The following is a 19,949-nucleotide window of genomic DNA, read 5'->3' as shown; positions in this document are numbered from 1 at the left end:
GAGCCCTTATGCAGCTCCTTGTCAGGACCAAACATCCTCACTAAAGAGGCATTTTAACGCTTCAAATACATTACGAGAGCGGTTCGAAGGGGTTAAAAGACACATATGCGAGAACAGGAGGCTCGAAGGGTTGAAAGGGCAGGGCTAGGGCAGTGTAATTGCTTTAAGAGGCAACAAAAAGGAATCACACAAGTGGCTGAACATCGGCTAATTCCATTTCTCCAAAACGAGAGGAAACGAGGGGGAACGTTGTGAGTTGCTGCGGAGACCGCAACTCTACATTTATACCCGATACTTAGTCAGTATGGCTCTCCTCCGGCAGACGCCGCGAATATTAAACGACACGACAAAGAGTGCGTGCGAGAGAGACAGAAAATCAGTCTGAGCGTGATGTCGGGCGCTGCTTAGCCAGTTCAAATTGAATTGTTCCTTTTGGCTATAAAAATGATCTGATCTGATCCAGATTCAGCAATCTAATAGATATGGTCGTTATCTATAATTCTGCGTCTTTAGATTTCTCGTATCCTCAATATTGTGGATGCAAAAGATTTTCGTCCTTTGTGGGGGCGGAAGATGGTGGGGCGAAATTTTGAAATATATGTTTTATAGTGAGATCTAACAGGAGTGCGAATACCAAATTTGGTTACTCTAGCGTTAATAGTCTCTGAGATTTGTGAATATCCCCAGATTTTCGTCCTTTGCGGGGGCGGAAGGGGGTGTGGCGAAATTTTGAAACAAACTCGTCCCGGTCCGATATATTAGGAGTGTGGATACCAAATTTGGTTGCTTTAGCTTTTATAGTCTCTGAGATCTAGGCGCTAATGTTTTACTCTAAGCAAAGCCGCCTATGCTATGTGTGTGTTAGAGAGAGACAGGGCGAGAAAAAATGAAGTGTGGGCGGGGCGAAGTTTTGAAATATTCTTGTAGCAGTGACATATCATAGAAGTCTGGACCCAAAACATCGTTGCTCTAGCTCTTATAGTCTTTGAGCACTAGGCGCTAATAGGGACGGACAGACAGACTCGGCTATTGATGCTGATCAAGAATATATATACTTTATGGGGTCGGAAACGATTCCTTCTGGACGTTACACACATCCATTTTCACCACAAATCTAATGTACCCCAATACTCATTTTGAGTATCGGGTATAAAAAAGAGAGCCACAGAACTTTTAACAGCCATCGAGGGACTTCCGCTTCCGGTTCCCGGCCCACGCCGCGCAGACTCTCCTCCACTTACTTCAATGTTATTCAGCTGAATGGAAAATCAGTTAATCTATATTCCTCTCTGCAACAAATCGATTCCGTATGTGGGTATATGTACATAGGAGTATATAAAAACAAATTCTGGTTGTATCTTCACATTAAGTGATTCATAAGTATTAAAGATAAGCAAATGCAAAGAATCATCCAATCTGAAAATCCAAACTATTAGCCAGTATCGATGAATTTTTTAATAAAATGAAGAGTAATAGATAGCCTTTTTAAACTGCCCCGCGTTTACTATTGATATCGAAATAGACGCAATGGTGCAGAGTAGGCGCTTACACTGCCATACGCTACTTATTGCTTAATAAGAATAGATTGATGTGCTAAATGACGAAGAATTCACCCAAGGTTCAATAATCAATCAATAAAATTATGCCAAACAACAGGAAACACGATGAATGCTTAATGCTCATTTTTAGTTATTATTTCCAGTCATTTCTTTTGACTTTCCTCACACCGTGAACACCATCGATGTTTTCCTCCCATATATCCAGCAGTGTTTTTTTGTGGTCTCAGGGGTTCACAAAAATGTCTTATCTAAAGACACAATTAGTTTAAATTAAAATTACAGATTCAATTTATTAATTATGATTAAATTACGTAACTCTTTTTCACCACTAGGTCGCTGATTATCCTATGTTAACCAAACTATGTCTCCGGCAAGACGCATGACACAGCCCTAGTGTAAACAAGCTATTAAACTCAAAAATTGATGTCAAAAATATAGAATAATCGAACGCGATCATGCGAAATCATAGTTTATCGATCACTTGACGATTTTTTTATCGTGATGTATCCTATATTGAAAAGGGAAAACATTGACAACTTTGAATTTCTGAAAATGGTTCCACTTTAAATGAAAATTAAAGAAAATCGGAATTATTCATAATGAAAGTTTATTTTAGACTAGTCTAGACTTATAGTCATGCTAAGCACTTTATGCATGAATTTATATGTTTCTTTTCATTTTTCCAAAGTATTCAAGTATTTTACACATCTGCAACCCCCGAAATTCAGGTGGAAATACATATAATTATTGTCCTGATGCTGATATGATGTATACGCAAACTATGCAGCATGCCCCAAACAAATCAACATACACCTAGAAAAACACGCACCCACGGAGGTTTAAGTACATATGTATGTATATGTTTATACATAAATTTATTTTACATAGGAAACACACGCATATATTCCCACAGCGAGAGGACTGCAGATGTGCAGCTTTTGTAGAGAAAATCAACATAAGCAAAATTTCTCTCTATCGTTCTCTCTCACTTGCCCACTTTATACCCATCTCATTCGCACTGTTGGTGTGGGTGTGGCTGTGGGAGTGGCTGGGGTACGCATAAAAGGCATATATACATATATCTGTATAAAAGAACAAATCTAACGATGCGTTATGGGCATATTTGCATTCGAAATTGAGAAATGTTCTCTCTTTAAATGTGCGTGTGTGCAGGGCCCTCTATATATATATATATAGATATGTAAATACATATATAGATAAACTGTGGTATTGTATATAACATTCCTATGTATTTATGTACGTGGATCACCAGCCAATCGGAATGTACAGGGTGATCTATCACATCAGAAAGCGGCAAGTGAAAGTGATTAAAAGTGTTGAATCCTTAAGCCAAAAACCGAAAGTTTATCCTTGGTTGATCATCATATCACTTATCAATATGCATATAGATATACCAATAAATCTTTCCCAAGATCAAGCTTTTGGTCTCATCCTTCATTGACCATCTCTCATTTGCTGAAATACTTACCAAAATATCACCCTGTGACAGCATGTCTGACGTGGCACGGCCCTATACAAATAATTCTCACATTGCTCGAATAAATAAGCCAAGCGCATGAAATTCGGTAAAAGCATGCTCGAAACAACAACGCAAGAGAGGCACTGAGAATGGGAAACAAAACAACAGAAAACCAGAAGCCCTCGAGGCATCCAAAATGTTCGTTCAATGTACATAGTACATACAAGGATACATGTACATACATATGTATGTCTGTGTGTGTCGACACTACCACCAAAAAACGCATGACTAAAAATTCATTCAGCCAGCCAAGCGTACAACCACCCAACCCAACCAAAACCCACACCCAAAAAACAACAGAAAACCCACCTACAGCCAAAACGAATCATCAGCTTTCACCTTGTCCTCTTCCCCACTCTGGAGGCACTCGCAGTCTCCATATGGATATTGGGATGTCTTGGGAGATTTGGGAAGTAGGATGTGAAGAAATTTGCTTAAAGAAATATAAATGCACAAGAACCATATGAAATCAGCGCAGGAATGGGGAAAGTCAACAACTCCGATCCCTCCTATGACTTGCTCAAGCGTTTAAGGGCTTATACCAGACAGAGCTACTACTATTCCTATCAATCAGTCATATTTAGTTCTATTATCCCTTAAACTCAATTAATTTTCTTTGAGAAATGTCTCGATTTAGAGTTGAACAAGGGTCAGATCTAATTCCACTGTAACAAATGATTCTTATCCTTTCTTATGCCGTATCTTTAAAATAACTTTAATAAGATACCCATATTTTCCACGAAATCTAGTTCAACTTTTGAAACGTCAAGATGCTTGCGAATTTGTCGAGCGTGACAAAATTTTTTAATAAACTTCTTGGAATTTTTTTTTCTTGGTATGACACATACACGTACATACTTCTAAATATCTCTAATTTATTATCAATATACAGTCGCCAAATGTTAAAGAAGTCAATACAGAGCCCATAACGAAAGTCTTAAAGACCCAGATGCTGCCTGTCCATCATGGAATGATTATCAAGGATTGGAGAACAACATTTGTACTACATTCTCAATGAATCCTGGAAGCTCATGCCTGAGGGGAGAGAGAGAGAGCAGTCGGGCCTGATCCAGATATTTCAGCTAGTACAACGTCCAATATGGCAGACAACTTAGTTTAAAACAAACGACTTTTTGATTTCGTGGAATGAATTTTAACGGGTTCGGTTACCCGGCAGCACGGCCTTTGCAGCCTGGGTGACGACCTTGAGGACAGATGGAGCCGGTGCAGCTGTGGGCATGGGCATGGTCCCTGGCGAGTCGGGGGGATTGTGAAAGAAGTACAGCATAAATCCAGCAGCCAACACGATGTGGGCACTGAGGATCCCAATGATGAGAAACAGTGAGAACTGGGAGTTGCGCAGGGCTGGTGTCAGCACGGCAATTAGAACGGTGCCCGACAGCAGGGCTGCGGTGATGACTAGCAGCCACTGGAGCAGGGAGATCTGCAATCAAAAAGAATCAAGAATGAAAAAAAATCTTTTCCAGTGGATAAGTGGCAAGCACTTACATTAATCACCCAGAGGATGGAGACGGGTATGTAGATGGCCAAGCTGTAGCCGTAAATGCACATCAGGGATAGCAGGGTGGGCGTGTAGGTGGCCTGCCTCAGGAAGCGCCAGAAAGAAAGAGATGGATGCACACGTATGAATGTGAACTAGAGCGGGATAGAGCACTTACGCTATCCGTTTCGACAGCATCGGCATCATCGATCGGCTTCAGGCTGTACTTAAAGAGGGCCCAGAGTATAACCGGCAAGATGTTGGCATAAAGAAAGATGCACGTGGCCGCGTACGAGACCAGGTGGAAGTTGTAGTGCCAGTGGTACCCATCGCTGGCATGATGCAAGTAGCTGGCTATGTTGCCGCTGATGGCAATCGAGAAGATCTGCGGGTTGAACATATATGGTTTTTATATAGTATGGTCAACTGGCTCGGCTCACATGGCTGCTGCGACACTCACCAGCGTGACTGTTATCCAGAAGGGACCATAGAGGTCGGGATTCTCGCCAATGTTCATGCGTAGATAATTGCCAGCCGCCCGCTTGGGTATCATCGAGTTGGCAATGCGCTCCAATACCATGTAGGTGTCCACGTTGAAGAACTGCTGATAGTACTCGATGGTCAGGAAGGATAGGCGTGCGCCAGAGCCGCCGCCACTACCAGCACCTCCAGATCCATCGATGGGGGCGTTCTGGAGATTGGTGGCTCCACCGCCAGCCATGGCCTGTGCGGAAGTGCTCATATCGTATATAAGATCGGCCAGAGGATCACCGCGTTGACGTTGTGCACTGCTACTGCCGCCAGCTCCAACGAATCCACTACCAATGCCACCACCCCCGCCGCCTGATGCGTGTGTTGGCGAGTTAACATTGATTTGCGCTGGTGTGCCGCTGTTAGTTGCGCTTGTGGCGTTATAGTCGCGAAACTGTAGCAAATCGTCTGCAGTCGGTGTCTCCATATCGCTGGATGCTCTACGAAATCGGGGTTTTGGTAAATATTACACGTATTTTCCACTGCGCTGTTGTCCAAAGGCTATCTGTCCCAGGTATCGATAATTTTCGCTAGTTGGCAGTCCACTGTGAGTGTTGGCAGCCCTATCAGCTGCTGGTTATTAGTGATGATAATTTGGCTGGATGCCTATAAGATGGTTTTACAGTTATAGTATATACAGTACATACATAAAACATGAATAGAAACATAAATCACTATAAATATTATCTAAAAACTTTATATATAACATAAAATAGAAAAATGGCTTGTTCTTTTGCACTTGAATTTATAATTTTTAAATATATAATACTATTTAGTTCAATGATATATAAATATGTTGATAAATTTTATATTCCATACTCATATAATCAACTACATATTTTCCTAACTCTAAATCAAAATATATCGTTTCGGGATATTTTCCGCTAGTCACGTAATACTTTTGTCATTTTATCGCAGTAATTGTTGGCATCACTGAGATAGCAATATGATGCTGCACAGTACTGGGGCCATAACTTAGCGTTATCCAACACTTTTTTGCTTCTGCACAATAATCGCAGAAGTTTCCATCAGATTTCACAAAATTGTTTACTAATTTTAGTATTTCAGCGGAAAAACAGAAATAGTGCACCCTACGAGCGCAAGTTCTGATCGTACTCCCAAAACACTCTAAACAAACAGGAAAATGCCAGTGAAAAATGGTGATTCCGACGGAGAAGGGGACGTCTCTGGGGCAGAGTCGGAGCGCTCCAACTCCAGCCAGGGCCGTGACTCCTCCGACGAAGAGGAGAACAACGAAATCGACTCCGATGACTCCTCCGAGATGGATTCCAGTGATATTGAGCGCATCCGAGCCGAACACATTGAGGATATGCGTAAGAATCATGTCCCCCAGTAGAGCCCATCCATCCTCTATCATTCCCTGCTAACAAAGCCCTCTCATTCGCTATCCACAGTGAGTCTAGAGCGGCAGTTCAATACGCTTCGTGAGCAATATTACTTTGAACGCATCACCTGGATCGAAAGCCAACTAGCTGAGGTCCGTTCCGGCCGTTCCGAGGAGTTTGTGCATCCCCAGAGAGACCTCGAAAAGGTCTACCGAACACGCATCGAGGTTGCCGATGTGCTTCGAAGATTTCGTCTGCAGAATATCGAACACAAGTTCCTGTCCGAGGAGCAGGCATGCGTCCAGCACTTGGAGGTAAATCGATACCATATTTTCCCGCCAAAAATCCTCTATCTAGATCTCTCCTATTCCGATGTAGAGCGAGAAGCACATGGCGGGAGACAACCTGCGAGAGGAACTTCTGGAGCGGATACGCCGCCTGGAAGAGGATCGTCATAACGTGGACATCTCCTGGGCCGACTGGGGCACGGACAAGCGACAGAGCAAGGTGCGGGGGCCAGGGCGCAAGAAGGCCGTCACAGTCACAGGTCCCTATGTGGTCTATATGCTGCGCGAGGAGGACATCATGGAGGACTGGACGATCATCAGGAAAGCGCTCAAGCGCACCTCTACCACCACTTCATCGGGTCCGGTAGCACCCACGTCGGGGACAAGTGTACTAGGGGGTGGTGGACCCACTGTGGGCATGGGTCTCTCTGCTCTCAGTGGCGGTGTCCCGGCAATGGCCGGTGCCAGTGGATAGCGGTGGGGGACTGCTGCTTGTGCCCCCATGCGTACCTGACGGTGGCAGAGGCAGCAGCAGCTGCAACGGCAGAAGCAACAACAGAGCTTCTCCCTATCGACACCACCATCAACACCGCCCCTCTCCTCGACCCGCTATCCCGCCTTCTCCCACTGCGGTGATCCATGACGGGAGACGCTAGACTGGAGTCGTGTCGTTCCACGTGCTAAGTCCCCAGTCACAGCACGTGCCCCCCACATCATCTCCTAAATAGCTAGATGTAGTTTAAGGCACAGTTCGCACTCTCAATGTAAATTTCCACTGCAACAAGCCGAACCCTTGATGTAATTTATGCTAAACGTTTAAGCAAATAAATTATCTGCAATTATTGTGTGTATGGTACTGCAGATTTTCTATAAGTCGCAATGCCTTTCGATTCATAAAGGGTAAAATGTGTAGCACCTACGATCCCATCATTTTCACTTGCATGTGCAACACCTTCAAATATCCATATAAAAAAGCATTGGTTTATTTCTATAGTATTAAAAAAAAACAGTTTAGTCAGAAGCCCTTGGCCTTGAGGTGCTCACGCAAGATATCCACATAGTCGCCGTGAATGTGTATCTGGCCGCTGAGCTCGTTGACGCGTGAGGCGCAGAGTTTTCCATTGCGCGCCTGCTCCACCACGGAACGCAGATCTTTCTCTAGGGCCCAAATGTCGCCCTGGACGCGACGCACCACCGTAATGCGACGTTGGCCACGGAAACAGGTATGTAAGTATACGGGCACCATGTGATTCTTGGTGCGGGCCACAAAATAACTGCTGTCCGAGCCATCCGACTTCTGTGGCTGCCACCCGGATGGGTAATCCGCCTTAGCCACCGGCCGGGGAACAGTAGGGGGCGGCAGCAGGCGTTCCACAAACTTCCAGGCAGCCGCGTTCTCAATGGGCTCCACCTCGAGGTACTGTTCTAGGCTCTGAACCTCCTTGGACGAGCGAAAGCTGGACAAGAGTGCGGGGTGCGTGTGCATGGAGCGTGTAAGCTGGAGAAGAGGTGGATGGCAATGAATTCTCCGGATTCATCGAAATGGTAGGCACTTACCCTCACCTTGCCCAGTTTTTGGCAGAGAACACTGCCCAGCAAGAGTTTCGTGGTAGCTGACATGGTTTTTATACACTTTAAAGTGAAAAATAACAAAATTTTGGTTACATATGCGGTTTCACAGCAGTGTTGGAAGGCGCAGAACTCACTCACTTATCGATACATCGATAGGAGGTGCACCTGGATCGTAAAACAAAAATTCGTTAACATACAAATTGAATTGAATAAACATTTTTCTTGCTAACCGCCAACGCAAACACTAACTTCTACCAGCTTTTTTACGTTTATTAAGACGTTTGAATTGCAAAAAGTAAATGCGATCGGCACAAGAAATGAGTTCTCATGCATTTTTGATGCACTGACAACACATATTACTGATTGAGTTGCGATTAGCTCGCCGCACAGTCCGACAGCACATGGCAGCGCATCAATAATGATTAAAGTTATCTATCTCTCTTCTTTTCTCTGTTTACATAGCATGCAACAAATGCAGCCTGTGACGTCATCGCCGAAGCTTTTATCGCTTTTTGTCAACACCAACACCACTGCCCACTTTCCTCGTTACTCACGTTACACACACAACGTTGCAGCTGACGCCCGTTTGATTTTCGCCACTCTACACAGCCCCTTCCCCACTTCCCCCCACCACAACGCTTATACAATTTTTATTGCATTGCAGCTGTTGGCTCATTGTTGCTTTTGCAAAAACACACAGCATAAAATGTGTGCACTGCAGCTTTTGTTTCCGCTCCCCTCCCCCACAATCAGCTTTTCACGCTCAGTTTTCGTTGCGCTTTCGGTGCGACCAGTTGTCGCCTCGCCTCATACGCTGCTCCTTTGCCCACCATTTTGCCGATTGTCGCGAATATTGCAGATTGCAATTTGGCGCGCGCGAAACTCTGTCCGTTATACTGTGAGTTCCACTGTGTGTGCGTGGTTATGAAGTGATGTGCTTGACCGCGAGAGATAACGGTGTCACGACAGTGCTGTAAAGCTGCAGAATGGCCCGTAAGGACGATCCCGTATTCAATGTGAAATTCGTTCAGCTCGTGGAGAGCCAGGCCTGTCTGTGGAACTACACGCATCCCGGCTACAGCAAGAAGGAGGAGGTGCAGCGCGCTTGGCAGCATGTGGCCAACGAAATCAAGGACACGGGTACTGGCCACCACCACCTGATAATTGCTGATCATTCATTTCAACTATAATCAAATTTCATTTTCATTTTTGCGTTTTTTTTTTTTGTTGGTTTCAATTGCGTGCTCATTTGCCTCTTGCTGGTGTGTGTCCGTATGTGTGTGTGTGATGCAAGCTTTTTGCTGCTTCGGTGTGAGTGCGCTGCGATTTCAATGCGGCTTGTGTGTAGGTGTGTCACTGTGTCGCACAGCGTTTGCATGCAATTAGTTGTTGCTCTGCCGCGGGGTCCGCCGACAATTGGGTTTTCAGCAATTGCTGCACAAGTCGCATACCCTACAGCACAACAGCCATCGCTGATCAATAGCCTCTGGGAGTGCAAGTAGTAACTGTTCTTTTGTTCATGTTATTTTCTTCCTCTTTCCCGCAGTACGCAACTGCCGCGAGCGCTGGCGCACCATTCGGAGCAGCTTCCTGCGCTCCCTGAAGCTAGCCCGCACTCAGACGGGACGCGGCAAGCGTAAATACTACCTGTCCAAGTACCTTCAATTTTTGATACCTTACACAAAGTCGCGTTCCGGGCACAAGCAGGTGGCAGTGGCGGCAGGCCCGGCCACAGCGGGGATGGTGCTGCGCAAGCCCAGCACATCGACAGCGGCCACCTTTCTGGCCGGAGTGGGTCACTTGCGAATGGTTGGGCAGGTTACGGAGGAGGAAGAAACCAAAGAGAGCGGCGAGAGCGAGGGTGAGGGTGAGGGCCACCTCCCGCTTGATGTTCAGGTTTCGGAGGAGGAGGACAAGCACCATGTCACGCACTCGCCCACATCCTGCTTGCCCCTGCGATTGCAGTCGATCAAGGTGGAGCAGCAGCAGCATCCGCACACCCAGCCACAAACCCAACAACAGAGCGACAAAATTGTGGCCCACCAATCGTTGGTGACGCTACCGGCCACAATGGCTGCCGCTTTAAGGCACCACAACATGAACAACTGGACGGAGCTAGCTCACTGGCTCAAGGGCAGTAGTCATCATCACAGCAACGACAACGGGCTGTTGGCCCACCAAAAGCTGTCGACGCCACCGCCGCAACCCCCCCGGGTGGCCACCCCGGCACCGGCCATGCCTACACCGCCCCCAGCAACAGGACAAGGCCCATCAGCGGCACCAGGACCCGATGCGGACTACTCCTTTTTGATTAGCCTGCACCCCTACCTGAAGGAGATGAGCGGCAAGCAGAATCGGCGCTTTCGCCAGAAGGTTGTCGGCCTCATCGACAATGTCCTGGACAATGTCGACGTATGATGGAGTTGGGACTTGGAGCAACACCAATAGTGCCCATTTGTTATGTGTCTGTGTATAGCTAGCGTGTATTTGCATTGTCTTTTTTATATGTGAAATAAAGCCTGTAATTCATGCATATAAAATTATTTTTGAACACCACATTTGAATGCGCGGGTACAGATGTGATCACAATGAGAGTTGATAGCGCAAAGCGAGTATCGATGACTATCGATTACCGGAATCATCTTTTAGTGTTGGACGACTGACCATTTTCTGTTACAATTTAATTTCTACCTAGTCGAGTCATACTAGACAACAAAAGTTCAATAACTTTTGTAATTCTGAAAAGCTGATAAATGCTGCTAAAAACGCTTTGTAGCTTCAGCTTACCATCTGGAAAATATTAAGCTTTCAAATTGGAAATTGATCATTTTTTCCTGTTAATTTTTGCCCAAATTTGGACATTTAAAACTCAAGAAGAATAAAAAGCATTATTTCTTGTGCTTTCATATTTTTATACCCGATACTCAAAATGAGTATAGGGGTATATTAGATTTGTGGTGAAAATGGATGTGTGTAAAGTCCAGAAGGAAGCGTTTCCGACCCCATAAAGTATATACTTATATTCTTGATCAGCATCAATAGCCGAGTCGATTGAGCCGTGTCTGTCTGTCCGTCCCTATGAGCGCCTAGTGTTCAGAGACTATAAGAGCTAGAGCAACGACATTTTGTATCCAAACTTCTGTGATATGTCACTGTTACAAATTTATTTCAAAACATCGCCCCGCCCACTTACGCTTCCACAAAAAATCTGTGGCATCCACAATTTCAAAGATACGAGAAAACAAAAAACACACACGTTTCATGGGCTGTTTTACATATCGCAAAAAGTGAGCGGCTAGATCTCAGAGACTATAAGAGCTAGAGCAACCAAATTAGGTTTCATCACTCCTGTGCTATTGAACCTGCACAAGTTTATTTCAAAAATTCGCCCCACCCCCTTCCGCCCCCGCAAAGAACGAAAATGTGTGGCATCCACAGATCTCAGAGCCTATTAAGATTAGAGCAACAAAATTTGGTATCCGCACTTATGTCACCACCCTTCCGCCCCCACAAACGACGAAAATCTGTGGCATCAACAATATTGAAGATAAGAGAAAACTAAAAACGCACAATCATAGAGAATGACCATATCTACCAGATTGCCGAATCTTGATCAGACCGCACCATTATTATAGTCATTATAGAACGACATGTTCCGACACGTTTTCCGTCTCTCCCGCACGCACACATAGTCGCTCAATGTAGCCATACTTACTACATAAGTATCGGGTATAAATGTAGAGTTGCGGTCGCAGAAGCACCTCACAACGTTCCCCCTCGTTTTTGCATAGGTACATTAATTAGGCTTCGTTAAAGGTATCGTTTGTAAACATTTTTGGATAAACGCCTAAGTCGCAGCCGTTTGACAAAACCGAATATTGCAGCAATTTACCGTTAAATTTCGTTGCTCGAAATACACCCTTTTTTACAAAATATACTAAAATCAAATATTCAAATTGTTCGTAACAAAAAAGAAACCAAAATAAACCAGAAGTAATATAAAATGGAAAGAGTAAAAATTTGCGTTACTAAGTGTAATTAATCTACATATGTATGTAGGTATGTATTTGTTTTGCTTATGATTACTATTTTGCATCTATTAAATAAAAAAACAATACACGCATGTTGAAGTAGACTGCTGAGGTGGAAAATCTCGCTATACACATTTGGCATGATAATACTCAGAACTTTTGCGGGGTTCCGGAATAGTTCTGATAAGTTCGACCAGGACAGATCAACTGCAGCTCTAGTATTTTGTTATTGTTATAGGACGAGCACCAGGAAACTAAGCGAGAGAAACTCCAGCAAATTGTATGCAGCCAAGGCCAAATCAAATTCAAAACAGAGCTGCTGAAATTTTTAAGGGAGTCCGGTTTGGTACATACATGGATTTTTTATTATTGTCAATAAAATAGCCAATTTACACTAACCATACAATATATAGATGTGACATTTCATACAACGAACTTGTCTTTTTAAAAAAGCTTGCCACATAACATCAAGACAACTGTTATGTGGAATACCCTCAGGCAATATACGAATGTAATGAACGGATATATTTATGTGTACATATGTATGTATGTATGTACATAAGATATTTCATAATTTAATTATGTAGAATAATTTTAAGAATATTTCATGAGAGTATTAAAGGTGCGACACGCATCTAAATTTTTTCTTTGCAGATTCCCATCGAAATGCGCTAGTTAACAATTTCATATAAGCCCCCTGTAAGCGCCCGTGTGAAAAACCTCCGTTATGCACTTTTTGACATGACTTTTTTCCGAAATTTTTGAAACAATTTAGATTTTGTTGGCAAACGATCAGGAATTCGATGCTGGTCACGAATAAGTATTCGATGTGGCCTGGGACATGGCTCTAAGGGTCATTTCTACACGGTTTCTACATTGGTGCATTGGACAAGAGGGTCAGTCCATGAGTCCATCTTAAAAGATACTGGAAAATACTAGAAAATACTATGAAAGGTATAAAAATTGCGTGTGTGAGCTAGACGTGGTGGTACCAAAATGTACCGTCTCATTTTAAAAGTATATCGTAAATATACTGACGACGTCATTTTCTTTTATACATATTCCTCGTTTTTGATATTCCATCGAATATTACTAGCCAGATAGATCTCTCAGCCCTGCCCACATAATTTAATACGACTAATGAATCAATTTTCTACTTAACTGGCTGCTTTTATTGGATTACCCTATGGCTACTGATATTAGTTATTGAGTTAACGCAACTATCGTTACCTATCGATGTCACGTTAGTATTTCAATTCAGCAAGAGCAATTGATAGAGGTTGTCCAGCACTGGCAAAAATCAATTCTTTTAGTAGCAAATATCGTACATGCTATCTCTCTCTTACAGCTGTCCATCTGTGGACGTTTAGCTTATTAGACTTATTTATTACTCACAACCATTAACAACATCAGCAATGGTTGTAGACGTGTAGACCCGGTCAACAACGGAAGCCTCAGCGAGTTAAATGTGTATGTAACTATCCATACACGCACGTGTATCTACGAGTGAGCGTACGTGTGTGTGCGCTTGGTCGGTTCCAGGCTGCGAATGTGATGTAATTTGGCTTGAAGATAACGCAAAACAATTGTGATTGGGGTTTGTGTTTTGTGAGACACTTGTCTGATTATTTACACACAATAAATTATGTAAGGCACGACCGCACACTTCGGCACACACACACTTGCAGCACTCGCTCACAGTACCGCGAAGGGTGCGGGGAGAAAGTTGGAGCTGATATGCATTATAATTGATTTCCAATTTCAGATTGTCAGCAGACGGCCACAATCTATACCACCACCGGACAGATCGCTCAGCGAGTGGATGCTACGCCGCACAGCCTGTCTGAGACACCTCAATCGACGAACCGCCGTATACGGAAGCCGTACGGTACAGAGCTCCTTCGTCATGAGTAAATGCTGCTGCACCGCCACCACGACGATCACAACACCCGTTCTGAATTCATCGCCCCCGCGCCACAACAGTGTACTGACCCTAAACGGCGGCAAGAGTATGGCAACCGGCCGTACTCCCGCGTCGCCGCCGCCCCACATCGTGGTCACTCCTGAGACTCGCGCGCGGATCGAACAGCGCCAGCAGACGGCCTTTGACTTCTTTGACGAGACCCTGCAACTGTATGGGGTGGAGGAGCTGATCTTCTGCTTCAACGGCGGCAAGGACTGTACCGTGCTGCTGGATCTGCTGATGCGCTATTGCCGCCAGCAGGGCATTAGCAGCCGCGAAATCCCCATGCTGTACATCAAGTCGGATGACGCTTTTGCGGAGATCGACGAGTTTGTGGCGCGCTGCGTGGAGCACTACAACGTCCAGCTAGTTGAGTACGAAGAGTCGTTAAAGGAGGCCCTCACCCACATGTCAGCGGACATGCCGCGTATCAAGGCCGTATTTGTGGGCAGCCGAAACACTGACCCATACTGCGAGCACCTGTCCCCCATGCAGGTTGGTCCCTGTCGTTCCATTCACCTGTTGTTTGCGTTGCTAAAACTCTTGCTCCCTTTCGACTGCAGCCCACGGACAATGGCTGGCCGCCGATGATGCGGCTGAACCCGCTTCTGGAGTGGTCTTACCACGACGTCTGGCACTACATTCATATGAACTGCGTGGCGTACTGCCCGCTGTACAACAAGGGGTACACCTCCATTGGCTACAGGTCCAACACGGTGCCCAATCCGCATTTGAAACGCCTCGACTTGACCAGCCCCTGCAGCGGAGCGGAGGGTGACTATCGACCTGCATGGGAGCTGGCCGATCCCACTCAGGAGCGAGATGGGCGCGTGCAGAGGAAGTAGGTGGCCTCAAGAGGGACAGTACCGTTGAAAGTGCATCAGCGAGGCGGTGGTGTAGGGCAATACCTGCATACCTTTTAAATTAGTTAGTCACAAATTGTATATATATATATATATATTGCGTATGGGTGTTTAGATGCATCGGCTATTGACGATCTACAAATATACATCAAGTTTTTTTTATACCCACTAATTGTAAATGTATGGTGCCAAAAGCTATAGTGTAGTGCTGTAAAGTGTCAGCGAAGGTGCCAACAGCTTCATTAATTTCACAATATTTTGAGTTACTTCAATAGGCTCTTCGCGGTCAGAGCGCGATCACTTGTTACTACATCAAGCAACAAGCATTTTAATAAATTCTAACATAGTTAAATGTGTATTTAAAAAGAAAACATATATATCGATATATATGCATATCAATGCATATCGGTTCAACGGTGCTGCCAACCTGCGCTAGACCCCAACAGCTGTTTTTTCAATCTGATTCCGCGTTCGTTTTTTGAACTTATTTTGGTTCCGCTTTTGTTGTTTATGTAACTTCCAAGATAGAAGAGGCGCAAAAAAACGACCAAACCTTGCTGAAGGCGGGAACCACCACACCAGCAGCAGCAGCAACAACACCTCAAGCGTCGCCCACATATCGCCTCCGCAACCGCATTTTCGACGACAGCGACCACAGTGTCGTCATCTGGGGGTAAACCGGAATAGTGATAGTCGAAAAAGTGGGAGCTGGGATGTCGCGGCGCTCCCAAGATCTCATCGGGGTGCTGCGGGGCCTGCAGCTGGTGGCGGAGGCGTGCAGCCGCGAGCACCTGGCGCTGTCGAAGCATCTGTGGAGCAATTCGAGCGTGCGCGAGCTACTGGCAGAGAACGTGAGTCAGACGAGACAGACCGTACGCCAAGCAGGACAGCAGCCGGCCGACGAGCTCAAGAAAGTGCAACAGGTGCTGCTAGAGACGACCGAACGTAGCTACGTGGTGGTTAAGGGAATCTGCTCGCTGTTGGAAACAAAACTCTCGATGATGCCCCAACTGCCGGGCGTGGCCTCTGGTCGCAGCCAGGAGCGGCGGCCGCCGACAGCTGATCAAACGCCGACGAGCGCACAATCTGATCTCGATGCCGCCAACCTGGACATATCCTCCATCACCCTCGAGGAGTTCGAGGACATCCTCTCCAAGCGCAACAAAAACCGCCAGGTGAGCCTTCGGACGCCCACCACCCAGAGCAAGCAGGTGCCCCTCGCGCAAGTAGCAGGAGTATCGCCGACGGCCGAGGGTGTATTCGCCAGAGACACCCAGTACGTGGACAACTTGCTGCGCTTTGTAGCGAGTCCCTCGCCCGTACCCCCCGAAACAGCATCTCGGACCGGGGGGAGCATTGATGTGCCCGAACTGAGCAAGGTGGCCAAGCAGCGGCGCGTGCCGGCCTCGCGCTTGGGAAGGATGGCCTCCTTTGGTGGTCTCTTTGCCGGCCTGGGCATTGGCACCCTCAACGAGCTGACCAAGGGCGCCCTAGGCATGGGCGGTTCTAAAACGATGCGAGAGGCCTTGCTCAGTCCGGCGAATGCTGAGCGCATCGTAGACACTCTGTGCAAGGTGCGTGGAGCGGCATTAAAGATCGGCCAGATCCTGAGCATCCAGGACTCGAGCGTGGTGTCGCCGCAGCTGGCCAAGGCTTTTGAGCGTGTGCGCCAGGCGGCCGACTACATGCCCGACTGGCAGGTGGAGCGCGTGATGAACACGCAGCTGGGGCCCGGCTGGCGCCAGCGGCTAAGCAGCTTCGAGGACAAACCGTTCGCGGCAGCCTCCATCGGACAGGTGCATCGCGCCACGCTGAACGATGGGATGCAGGTGGCCATCAAGATCCAGTACCCGGGCGTTGCGCAGAGTATTGAGAGCGACATCGACAATCTGGTGGGCATGCTTAAGGTGTGGGACGTCTTTCCGCAAGGCTTCTTCATCGACAATGTGGTGCGCGTGGCCAAACGGGAGCTGCAGTGGGAGGTCGACTATGATCGCGAGGCGGAGTATACGGAGAAGTTCCGCCAGATGATCGCCCCCTATCCGGAGTACTATGTGCCCCGGGTAGTGCGCGATCTGACCACATCCAGTGTCCTTACCACCGAACTGATACCCGGCGTGCCCCTCGACAAGTGCTTCGACCTGAGGTGAGTGCCGAGTGCTTCCTTCGGAAGAACATCCCCTCTAATCCTTGCGATTCCTTCGCAGCTACGAGCATCGTGCCCACATTGCTGCCTCCGTGCTGAAGCTGTGCCTGCGCGAGCTCTTCGAAATCGAGTGCATGCAAACGGACCCGAACTGGTCGAACTTCTTGTACGACGCACCCAGTCGGCGGCTGATGCTCATTGATTTTGGATCGACGCGCTTTTACAAGCACGAGTTCATCCGGAACTACCGTCAGGTGATCATCAGTGCCGCACAGAACAACCGCCAGGGCGTCCTCGAGATGTCACGTGAGATGGGCTTCCTCACCGGCTATGAGACGAAACAGATGGAACAGGCCCACGTCGATGCTGTGATGATACTCGGCGAGATCTTTCGCTACGACGGCGACTTTGACTTTGGCAAGCAGAACACCACCGAGCGGCTGGCCGCCCTTGTGCCCACCATGGTTGCCCATCGGCTCTGTCCGCCGCCCGAGGAGATCTACTCCATTCACCGGAAGCTCTCGGGCATCTTCCTTCTCTGCGCCCGCCTCAATGTCCGCATGAACTGTCTACCCTTCTACCGGGAGATCATTCTCGGGAAATTCAAGGACTAAGCGTGGTCACATAAGTTCGGTATTCCGTTCTCGGTTTTCGTTAATTGTTTTATTTCCAGTACTAACTGCTCATAATCCCAATATATAGACTTTGCTTATCTCAATTCGACAAGTGTTTTGTAATTCTTGGGTGCATGTGGATTTTCTATACAAAGATTTCTTATCCCTATCTCATCCTGCATCTGGTTCAAGTGTGAACCAAAAGAGGTTCGAGTAGCTCCCTTAACTCGCTCTTCAAATCACTGACGGTCAACGGTGACATATAAGAGATATTTTTTAAAGAAAGGAAAAATTATCTTTGCAAAAGTGGAAATTCGTTCTATGATAATATACAAAATGCATCGCAAAATAATGTAGCATTTTTAAGCCCAAGGTAACTTTATATACATATGTTTTTTTAAATATCATCCCTATCCCTGTGAATGTTTATGTAAAAGCTATTAAAATCTCAGTTTTTCGAGAATTTGAAAGAAACCCATTGTTTTCTCCACTTTAGTGGTTTGGTTGCCATCAAATATTTATTTTTTAATTGATTGCTGTATAGCTTTGGTATTGATTCATCAAATAAGAGGAGTTTTCTTCAATTAGTTTTTAAGTATCGATTGCAGCTCGAACGAAATACGATTTGAAGAAAGAAAATTTTAAATTGAAAATCGGTTTTTTATTGAAGAATGATAAAACAGATTGAAAACAGCTTTTCTTTAATAAAGTCTGTACGTACCTACGAAACTCAAGCGATCTTCAGCCAAAGACAAATGCCAAACGATTAGAGGTAAAATCTTTATATACTCTTGCAAATCCATCAAATTTATATATAGTTTAATTATAATATGGTGAAATATATATGTAATGTATGTACATATTGTACATATTGTCGACATTTAGTTCAGATGGGATCTTATATTTATAGTTAATGGAGTCGGATATTACTTTATCAGCTTTTTGAAAATTCCATAACAGACGTAATACTTAAAAAAAGGGTTTTTGAAAATCGAGCAGGACGTGTAGAAACAGGCAGTATATCGCAGAATAAAAGCCCCCGATCAAAATCGATATGAATATTTACGAGGAAACAAACTATCAGCTTATAATATTTTCAAAAATATATATATAGTACTCCGGATAACTAAGGGCCATATTGGCCTATGCGTGGCCCCGCTGAGGGCCGTCCGGGTTAACCTAACCTATATATAGTACTGCAAAGCTACATATGAACATATCAATATACCAATATTCAACATCAGAGCAACGCAAAATTGAGTATTATACTCTCCTATCTCTCTTCTTTGCTTGATCGAGAGAGCGAATCAAGGTATGTGAACTAGGTAAGGTGATGTTCGTATTATGCATTGTAATGTAGCTGGGCATTTGTCCTCGTTGTCCACACCTTTTTTTACTTTTTACTTTTTTTAAAATTTCTAGTCAGCAATATGTAGTTACCGTGTAGTTTACCATGTACAACAAATTTATTTTGTGGACTTGTTGACTCTTTTAGTTTAAACTATATTTTATTAAAAATCCTATAGAAGGGAGAACTTAGCCAATCTTATAGAAAATTTATTAATTTGTCGGATAAGCGAAACTGAACTAATTTACTAAAATCAGAGCACAGGTTGATTTAATTTAAAAAACACTTTTTATTAAGTACAAATTCAGGAAAATGATTTTCACAGAATCTACATTCATATTGTTGATTCCGCCAAAAAAATCAAAAAATATACACATACTATGTGAACATATGTACATATAGTATGTATATCAATATTGGATAGATCAATATGTACATATATTAACCCTAACGTAGGCCGAAGCAGCGATCGGGCGTTCGTTGGTGGGTGTTATGGGTGGTTGGTGGTATTGAAATGTTCAATCTTTCTCGGGCCGCGGACAACGAAACAACAGGTTTCAGCTGTTGGCGGTTGGCGCGCGTTTTTAACCGCATTCAGAATAGTAGTTCCGTTATATCCGTATTGATCCAACAAAATATCATCTAAAA

General features: G+C 45.2%; 6 protein-coding genes across 7 annotated transcripts; 4 read left to right on the top strand and 2 right to left on the bottom strand.

Moving 5' to 3' along the window:
- Positions 1-3,868: 3,868 nt before the first annotated feature.
- Positions 3,869-5,663, bottom strand: LOC108153270 (protein YIPF1). Its single transcript, XM_017283138.2, has 4 exons — positions 5,061-5,663; positions 4,779-4,985; positions 4,609-4,701; positions 3,869-4,543 (listed from the first exon to the last, which is right to left on the bottom strand). Exons 1-4 carry the CDS (start codon positions 5,556-5,558, stop codon positions 4,253-4,255), a joined length of 1,089 nt encoding a protein of 362 aa, XP_017138627.1. The 5' UTR covers positions 5,559-5,663; the 3' UTR covers positions 3,869-4,252.
- Positions 5,664-6,108: 445 nt separating this feature from the next.
- On the top strand, positions 6,109-7,639 carry LOC108153142 (breast cancer metastasis-suppressor 1 homolog). The gene is made up of 3 exons (XM_017282944.2): positions 6,109-6,465; positions 6,547-6,791; positions 6,856-7,639. The coding sequence occupies exons 1-3, from the start codon at positions 6,276-6,278 to the stop codon at positions 7,237-7,239; spliced, it is 819 nt and encodes a 272-aa protein (XP_017138433.1). The 5' UTR covers positions 6,109-6,275; the 3' UTR covers positions 7,240-7,639.
- Positions 7,640-7,723: 84 nt separating this feature from the next.
- LOC108153143 (probable 39S ribosomal protein L49, mitochondrial) lies at positions 7,724-8,477 on the bottom strand. 2 transcript variants are annotated; one of them, XM_017282946.2, is made up of 2 exons: positions 8,328-8,477; positions 7,724-8,262 (listed from the first exon to the last, which is right to left on the bottom strand). In XM_017282946.2, the coding sequence occupies exons 1-2, from the start codon at positions 8,382-8,384 to the stop codon at positions 7,780-7,782; spliced, it is 540 nt and encodes a 179-aa protein (XP_017138435.1). In that variant the 5' UTR covers positions 8,385-8,477; the 3' UTR covers positions 7,724-7,779. The 2 variants fall into 2 exon arrangements, with proteins under 2 accessions (XP_017138435.1, XP_017138434.1); XM_017282945.2 differs by having other exon boundaries at positions 8,322-8,474.
- Positions 8,478-9,098: 621 nt separating this feature from the next.
- LOC108153662 lies at positions 9,099-10,876 on the top strand. The gene is made up of 2 exons (XM_017283773.2): positions 9,099-9,476; positions 9,883-10,876. Exons 1-2 carry the CDS (start codon positions 9,323-9,325, stop codon positions 10,752-10,754), a joined length of 1,026 nt encoding a protein of 341 aa, XP_017139262.1. The 5' UTR covers positions 9,099-9,322; the 3' UTR covers positions 10,755-10,876.
- A 3,121-nt stretch (positions 10,877-13,997) lies between these two features.
- LOC108152880 (FAD synthase) lies at positions 13,998-15,357 on the top strand. Its single transcript, XM_017282513.2, has 3 exons — positions 13,998-14,014; positions 14,133-14,825; positions 14,894-15,357. Exons 2-3 carry the CDS (start codon positions 14,190-14,192, stop codon positions 15,173-15,175), a joined length of 918 nt encoding a protein of 305 aa, XP_017138002.1. The 5' UTR covers positions 13,998-14,014; positions 14,133-14,189; the 3' UTR covers positions 15,176-15,357.
- Positions 15,358-15,651: 294 nt separating this feature from the next.
- On the top strand, positions 15,652-18,057 carry LOC108152879 (atypical kinase COQ8B, mitochondrial). The gene is made up of 2 exons (XM_017282510.2): positions 15,652-17,339; positions 17,401-18,057. Exons 1-2 carry the CDS (start codon positions 15,907-15,909, stop codon positions 17,951-17,953), a joined length of 1,986 nt encoding a protein of 661 aa, XP_017137999.1. The 5' UTR covers positions 15,652-15,906; the 3' UTR covers positions 17,954-18,057.
- Positions 18,058-19,949: the final 1,892 nt, after the last annotated feature.

This window comes from Drosophila miranda, chromosome XR, assembly GCF_003369915.1.
Source record: "Drosophila miranda strain MSH22 chromosome XR, D.miranda_PacBio2.1, whole genome shotgun sequence".
NCBI lineage: Eukaryota > Metazoa > Arthropoda > Insecta > Diptera > Drosophilidae > Drosophila > Drosophila miranda.
This window is presented reverse-complemented; position numbering and strand designations above follow the sequence as displayed.